General features: G+C 55.8%; 1 protein-coding gene across 1 annotated transcript in view; it reads right to left on the bottom strand.

Annotated features, from left to right (window-relative positions):
• The window catches only part of FSD1 (fibronectin type III and SPRY domain containing 1), a 14835-nt gene extending 7715 nt beyond the window's left edge, over positions 1 to 7120 (bottom strand). The window contains exons 1-6 of the mRNA XM_011943463.1: positions 7021 to 7120; positions 6733 to 6864; positions 5081 to 5182; positions 4129 to 4151; positions 3828 to 3949; positions 2367 to 2576 (exon numbers count right to left, since the gene is read on the bottom strand). Of these exons, the coding sequence (XP_011798853.1) occupies positions 2367 to 2576; positions 3828 to 3949; positions 4129 to 4151; positions 5081 to 5182; positions 6733 to 6864; positions 7021 to 7083 (652 nt within the window). The 5' untranslated portion in view covers positions 7084 to 7120. The remainder of the gene's footprint in view (positions 1 to 2366; positions 2577 to 3827; positions 3950 to 4128; positions 4152 to 5080; positions 5183 to 6732; positions 6865 to 7020) is intronic.
• Between the last annotated feature and the right edge of the window lie 1071 nt (positions 7121 to 8191).

Raw genomic sequence — 8191 nt, 5'->3', positions numbered from 1 at the left:
TGCTTGAACCCAGGAGGCAGAGGTTGCCGTGAGCTGAGATCCAGCCACTGCACTCCAGCCTGGGCAACAGAGCAAGACTCTGTCTCAAAAAAAAAAAAAACCCAGTAAGATGTGAGTCCACATTTCCCGGGTTTTATGCTAACTACGTGGGTCCTCACTGTACTTTTTGTTTTAGTTGTTTTGGCAACTTCCTATGAATCTATAATTATTTCAAAATACAAAGTTACAAGAAAACAAAACCAAAAGGCGGAGGCGCTTGGAGGAGGGATTTGAGGAATCCTATTTACAACAAATTAAAGGGGTGTGTTTATTTTGATTCTCAAGCGAAGGATAAGCCAATAGCTGTTCACAAGCTCTCCTGCGGCTGGTGACTTTTTCCCCTGCAATTAGCCAGCTCATGATTAACCTCGTATGCTAATTACAGATAACCAGCCGGCTGATTACAGCCCAAAAGCAGCTAGAGAATGTCGCCAGTTAACCGGTCAGCCAGCCTCTCCCCGCCCCTGAGGGTTTCCCCATCAGAATGGCTTTTTTTTTTGAAACGGAGTCTCCCTCTGTTGCCCAAGCTGGAGTGTAGTGGCTCGATCTCTGCTCACTGCAGCCTCTACCTCCCAGGTTCAAGTGATTCTCACTCCTCAGCCTCCTGAGTCGCTGGGATTACAGGCATCCGCCACCACGCCCGGCTAATGTTTTTGCATTTTTAGTAGAGACAGGGTTTTACCACGCTGGCCAGGCTGGTCTTGAGCTCCTGACTTCAAGTGATCCACCCGCCTCAGCCTCCCAAAGTGCTGGGATTACAGTGTGAGCCACTGCACCCGGTCAGGATGGCTTTTTAATCTCATGAGGCTTTCCCCCTTCAGACCCTACCTCCAACAGCTGAGTGGATTCCTTGGGTTTCCCTCCCTCCCTCCCTTTCTTCCTTCCTTTTCTCTCTCTCTGTTTTGTAGAGACAGGGTCTCTTGCCCTGTTGCTCAGGCTGGAGTGCGGTGGTGCAGTCATGGCTCACTGTAGTCTCCAACTCTTGGGCTCAAACAATCCTCCCACCTTAGCCTCCCTTGGTAGCTGGGACCACCATGCTCAGGTAACTTTAAAAAAAAATTTTTTTGGCCGGGCGCGGTGGCTCAAGCCTGTAATCCCAGCACTTTGGGAGGCCGAGACGGGTGGATCACGAGGTCAGGAGATCGAGACCATCCTGGTCTACACGGTGAAACCCCATCTCTACTAAAAAAAATTTTTTTGGCCGGGCGCGGTGGCTCAAGCCTGTAATCCCAGCACTTTGGGAGGCCGAGACGGGCGGATCACGAGGTCAGGAGATCGAGACCATCCTGGCTAACACGGTGAAACCCCGTCTCTACTAAAACATACAAAAAAACTAGCCGGGCGAGGTGGCGGGCGCCTGTAGTCCCAGCTACTCGGGAGGCTGAGGCAGGAGAATGGCGTAAACCCGGGAGGCCGAGCTTGCAGTGAGCCGAGATCGCGCCACTGCACTCCAGCCTGGGCGACAGAGCGAGACTCTGTCTCAAAAAAAAAAAAAAAAAAAAAAAAATTTTTTATAGATGGGCTCTTGCTTCGTTACCCAAGCTAGTCTGCAGCTCCTGGCCTTAAGCAATCCTCTTGTCTCAGCCTCCCAAAGTGCTGTATTACAGAATTGAGCCACCATGCCTGGCCAGCTTTCAATTTCTTGTGACTGCCAAGGAGGACCCCAAATACTTGGAGGGTGAATCCAGAACGCTAGCTCCAGGAGGGAAAAGATTACTGTCTGCTTTGTTCCCTACTCCGAGGACAGTACCCAGCTATTTGGGAGGCTGAGGCAGGATTGCTTGAGGCCAGGGGTTGGAGACCAGCCTAGGGAAATGGCAAGATCCCATGTCTAGAAAAATATATTCATTATTATTATTATTATTATTTTTTTTTAGATGAGTTTCGCTCTTGTTGCCTAGGCTGGAGGGTATCTCGTGCGAGGGCATAGCGTGATCTTGGCTCAGTGCTACCTCCGCCTTCCTGGTTCAAGCGATTCTCCCATCTCAGCCTCCCGAGTAGCTGGGATTCCAGGTGCCTGACACCATGCCCAGTTAATTTTTTTTGTATTTTTAGTAGAGACGGGGTTTCACCATGTTGGCGAGGCTGGTCTTGAACTCCTGACCTCAGGCGATCCGCCCGCTTCAGCCTCCCGAAGTGCTGGGATTACAGGCATGAGCCACTGCGCCCAGCACTGTCTCATACTTCTGATCCGCCTCCTCAGGCTGCTTCCAGACTCCGTGAGTTTTGGGGATCATGCCCAAGGTCCCCAGTGACTGATGGCGAGACGGCAGCCTGGAAGGGGTTGCTGTTCACAGCTGGGCAGAGCTGGCGCACGCTGCCGTTACCTGTCAGAGTGTACTCTGTCTGCCGGATACCCTCGATGACCATCCAGGGCTGGTCCTCCTTGAGACGGGGCGGGCCCTCGAAGTTGGTCCGCCGGTACTCCAGCACGTAGTGGTCAATCTTGCTGTCCTCGTCCGGCATGCGCCACACCAGGGTCACACAGTTATCTGCCACCAGGGACTCGGCCAGGTCGATCACTGGCGCGCTGGGCACTGCCCAGGACGGAAGGGAGAGGGGGTCAGGGTTCTGTGCCTGGTGCAGGGGCAGGGGGCTTGCTGCAGGGCCGTCCAACTACATGATGGACAATTTTGGGGGCATGGTCCCCAATTTGGGGGGAGTTCCACGCTTGCGGGGGTGGAGACATTTGTTTTTTGGAGACAGAGTCTTTCTCTTGTCACCCAGGCTGGAGTCCAGTGGCGCGATCTTGGCTCACTGCAACCTCCAACTCCCTGGTTCAAGCGATTCTCCTGCCTCAGTCTCCCGAGTAGCTGGGATTACAGGCATGCGCCACCACACCCGGCTAATTTTTTGTATTTTTAGTAGAGACGGGGTTTCACCATGTTGGCCAGGCTGGTCTTGAACTCCTGACCTCAGGTGATCTACCCACCTCGACCTCCCAAACTGCTGGGATTACAGGCGTGAGCCACCGCGCCCAGCCATGGAGACTCTAAGGTTCCATCAGCGGGTTGGGGGAGGGCTGAGCTTTCTCGGGATTCCATGATTTAGGGGCAGAATTATTCCAAATTCTCTGCCAATGAGGTATGTGGCTTTCTTTGAGGCTGCATCATAGACAGGTTGGGTTCTCAGCCCATTTCTCCTTGGGCGCATGGCCCTCTCAGGGCTCCTCCACAGGGTTTTCCCAGGAGCTACCATGTGGTGGGTGTGCCCTTCTCATGGCTGTATCCAGGGAGGAGGCCTCGGGAGGACTCTGCTCCCCCAAGGACATGGTATTCTCAGGGCTCCACCTTCGGGGACAAAGTTTTCCCAGGACCTCACCCCTTGGTGGGTGTGGCTTCCTGATGGCTCCACCCATGGGTGGGGCTTCACGAGAACCCTCCCCCAACAGGGTGTGGTGTTCCTATGGCTCCTTCCCTGGGGACAGAGTTTTCCCAGGACCTCACCCCCTGGTGGGTGGGGCTTTCTGATAGCTCCACCCATGGGCGGGGCTTGATGAATACCCGCCCGCCACAGGACATGGTATTCCCAGGGCTCCACTCCTGAGGACAGAGTTTTCCCAGGATGCCACTACCCAGTGGGTGGGGTCTTCCCATGACTCCACCCAGGAGTGGGGCTTCATAAGGACTCTACCCCCCCACAGGGCGTGGAATTATCAGGGCTCCACGTCCCCCAGGTGGAGTTCAGACACCTGGCCGTCCACCTTACTCCAGGTCCTGTTTCAGGGCCTCACAGCCTCCCAGGTCATTCCCCGGAAGTCCTGGCCCTCCAGTGTGTGCCCCTCTCACCAGGCAGGAACTTGAGTGCCTGTAGCATCTGCCGCTCTTGTGCGAAGTCCACCATGAGGTGACTCATGTTGTCACTGACCTTCGCTTTCAATGATAGCCGGAAGGCAGGGGCCATGGTCACTCTGCGGGAAGGAGGTGGCAGACGTTGTGCGGGGGCCCAGGGTTGGTCATCTGTGGTGCAAGCGGGCCCCTCCCCAGGGCTGCCGTCCGGGACTCTGGGCTGAGACACCCTCACTAGGCGGCCCCTGTCTTCACACCAGGGACAGGGAAGTGGGGTGGGGACCAAACCCCAGCGTCTTACCCATCTTTGATTTGCTTGGCAGCCTAGAGAGAGGAACAAAACAACATTCAAAGATTTCTTTTTTTTTTTTTTTGAGAAGGAGTCTTGCTCTGTCGCCCAGGCTGGAGTGCAATGGGGTGATCTCAGCTCACTGCAAGCTCCACCTCCCGGGTTCACACCATCCTCCTGCCTCAGCCTCCCAAGTAGCTGGGACCTCAGGTGTCCGCCACCATGCTCGGCTAAGTTTTTGTATATTTAGTAGAGATGGGGTTTCACCATGTTAACCAAGATGGTCTTGATCTCTTGACCTCGTGATCCGCCTGCCTCGGCCTCCCAAAGTGCTGAGATTACAGGCGTGAGCCACCGCACCCAGCCAATTACTTTATTTTTTGTAGAGACGGGGTTTCACTATGTTGCCCATGTTGGTCTGAAACTTCTGGCCTCAAGCAATCCTCCTGCCTTGGCCTCCCAAACTGCAGGTATTACAGGCATGAGCCATTGTACCCAGCCTGAACGCTTTCTTTCTTTTCTTTTTTTTTTTTTTTTTTGAGATGAAGTCTCGCTCTGTTGCCCAGTCTGGAGTACAGTGGCACAGTCTCAGCTCACAGCAACCTCTGCCTCCCGGGTTCAAGCGATTCTCCCACCTCAGCCTCCCAAGTAGCTGGGATTACAGGCGCCCGCCACCACATCCAGCTAATTTTTGTATTTTTAGTAGAGATGGGGCTTCACCGTGTTGACCAGGCTAGTCTTTAACTCGTGACCTCAGCTGATCCACCCGCCTCGGTCTCCCAAAGTGCTGGGATTACAGGCGTATCCACTGTGCCCGGCCTGGACACCTTCTTGTTATCAGTATGTGCTTTTGCTAACTATCGCATGGGTGGGCTACACTTACACTAAAAATGTGCTTGTTCACCTGAAATGCGAACGTGACTGGGCGCATTGTTCTTTACCTGGCAGCATCAGAGGCACCCACCTGAGGAAAGTCCTCGCTGTCCATGGCCTGGAGGGTCTGGTTGGCTGTCTCCAGAAGCTCCTCGGAGCTCTCCAGGGCCCGCGTGCAGGCAGCCAGCTGGTTCTGTGGATACCAGGCACCAAAGGAGGGGACAACTCACCCCACTGCCTCAGGCCCCCCCGAGGGCTCCCCACCCCATTCAGAATCCAGGGTACCACGGCCTTCTCGAACTCCAGGTGAGAGATGGAGATTGCAGCCTCAAGCACCCCAGCAAATGGGGCTGGGCTCCGGGAGCAGAACAGAATCCATGGGGAATTCCTTCCTTAAAAACTCACATAAGGCCGGGTGAGGTGGCTCATGCCTGTAATCCCAGCACTCTGGGAGGCTGAGGCGGGAGGATCACCTGAGGTCAGGAGTTCAAGACGAGCCTGGCCAACACGGTGAAATCCCATCTCTACTAAACGTAGAAAAAATTAGCTGGGTGTGGTGGTATGCGCCTGTAATCCCAGCTACTCGGGAGACTGAGGCAGGAGAATCGCTTGAACCTGGGAGGCAGAGGTTGCAGTGAGCTAAGATTGTGCCACTGATCCAGCCTGGGTGACAGAGCGACACTCCATCTCAAAAAAAAAAAAAAAAATGAAACAAAAAAAACTCACATGAGCCAGGTGCAGTGGCTCATGCCTGTAATCCCAGCAATCTGGGTGGACAAGGCAGAAAGATCGCTTGAGCCACCAAAAAATACAAAAATTAGCTGTGAGTGGTGGCACCTTCCTGTGGCCCCAGCTACTTGGGAGACTGAGGTGGGAGGATCACTTGAGCCTGGGAGGCGGAGGCTGCAGTGAGGCATGATTGCGCCACTGTACTCCAGCCTGGGTGACAGGACAAGACTCTGTCTCAAAACACAAACAAACCAAAAACTCACATGCCCAGGCCACACCCAAGCTCCAGGGCGCCAGATTGCCTGGGGACAGGAATCTGGGATGTCAGGAAGTTGCCCAGGAGGTCTGGATGCAGCCTGTGTGATCCCAGCTTGGAGTCTGAGTGAGAGCCCATGGGAGCCATGGGTGGTGTATGAGTGGAAGTGATACCTTCAGATCTGGGGGGCCAGTGGGAAGGGCTGAGAAACCGGAGGCACTGAGTGAAGACAGAAGGGGAAGATCTGAGCCAGACGCGGGGACACCATGATGGAGAAGGGATTCAGAGAGAGCACAGGCAGGCTGGGCACAGGGGCTCACGCCTGTCATCCCAGCAGTTTGGCAGGCTGAGGCAGGAGGATCACCTGAGGTCAGGAGTTCGAGACCAGCTTGGCCAACACGGTGAAACCCCATCTCTACTAAAATTACGAAAATTATCCCAGTGTGGTGGTGGGTGCCTGTAATCCCAGCTACTTGGGAGGGTGAGGCAGGAGAATCACTTGAACCCAGGAGGTGGAGGTTGCAGTGAGCCGAGATCTTGCCACTGCACTCCAGCCTGGGCGACAGCGCGAGAGCTCCATCTCAAAAAAAAGAGAGAGTACAGGTGGATGGAGGATTGATGGGGCCATGGACAGGGAGGGGTCAGGGGAGAGATCAGAAACTCAAGAAGCCCCCAGTTTTGGGAAGAAGATGAGAGGCCAGCTACGTTCTGCTGAGTAGGGGGTTGGAGGGGGAGAGGAGGATACCCCCAGCCCTCACCTGCAGCTCGTAGGTGCGGCTGGCACGGTCCTGTTTTATCTTCATAAGCATGCCTTCTTTCAGCTCCTCCAGGACAGAGAAGAGGGACTGGAATTCTGCTTCGAGGTCCTCCTGCACCTTCGCCGAGTTCGCCTGGGTCGGAACAGCCAGGATTGGCCAAAGCCCGTGTTCAGACGGGGAAACTGAGACCTCCCACAGGCATTAACAGCAATAGGCCAGTTCCTATGGCTGCACCCTCCAGCCTCCTCCCCTCCCCCCACCTGCCCAGGACTCCCCCACCACCTTCACCTCCACGTTCAGCAGCATCTGTTTCAGGGAATAGATAAAGCTCTGAATTTCTTCATTCTTCATAGCCAGGGTTGTGATGATCTTCCTCAGGGCCTCCTGCACCACCAGAAGTGTGGACAGACACAGGTGCACACACACGTACACACATGTGCGCAAACGGGTACACACACGTGCACACACGTATACGCACACATGTACACGTGCACACATATGCACACACACACAAATGCACACACGCGTGCGCACACACACGGCAGGCAGGTGAGTCCCTCAGCCTGGCCAGGCTCCCTGACCCATGCTCCCCTCCAGGGATCCAGAGAGGAGATGTGGGGGCCGCCACGCTCTCGAACTTGGGCACCAGCCAGGAGGTGAAGCTCCGGACTGATACAACTCACCTATAGCAGCTGGGTGCCCTAAGCTACCCCATATTACAGGAGAGGAAACTGAGGCTCACAGAGAACCTCTGAGGAAGGGACAGACCCCGGCCCGAACCAGGTGTGCTTGAGCACAAAGGCTACAACTCGATACCTACATCCTGAAGGTGGGGCGCGAGGGGCTAGCCTGGGGACAGAAAACCCCAGAGGAAAAGGATGCCTGCTGGAAAATGGGCTAACCTGGGGAAAGGGTTCTCGGTGGAAGGAAAAACCCCAGGGAGGTGGGATAGCCTGGGATAGGGGCTAGCCTCGGAACAGGGGTGGGGCCTACCTGGCGGAGAAGGACAAGCAAGGAGAAAGAAATTACCTGGGCAAAGGTGGAACCTGGGGGCCGGGGATGCGGAGGTGCCAGGTAAGTGGGGAGGGGCAGGGAGGTCTTGGGGAAGGGCAGGTTATTCTGGGAGGGAGGATCCTGCTCGGAAGGATCCGGGCTTCCGACCGGCTCCTTTTCCCCGGGGCAGGGTCGGTGGGGTCCGCACTGCGGAGCTGGCTGGACGTCCTCCGAGGGTGGGGCGGGGGCCGGGACGCCTGGTCCGCAGCCAGGAAGGAGGGCGTGGGGGATGGGGGTCAGGGATGGGACTGGGATACTGGGCAGGGTGGGGGGCTTAGAAGGCACGTGTCTGGCCCCAAGCCAAGATGTTAGGGGGGCTGCGTCCCAAGCTGGGGTGGGGGGCTAGATCCGGGCGGGGTCGCGACGGGGTGGGGCCTCGGCCGCAGAGCAGCTGGGGCGGAGGCGG

The sequence above is a fragment of the Colobus angolensis genome, unplaced genomic scaffold (genome assembly GCF_000951035.1).
Source record: "Colobus angolensis palliatus isolate OR3802 unplaced genomic scaffold, Cang.pa_1.0 Scaffold22, whole genome shotgun sequence".
Taxonomy (NCBI): domain Eukaryota; kingdom Metazoa; phylum Chordata; class Mammalia; order Primates; family Cercopithecidae; genus Colobus; species Colobus angolensis.
The sequence above is the reverse complement of the archived record's forward strand: the minus strand, read 5'-3'. Positions and strand labels throughout refer to the sequence as shown.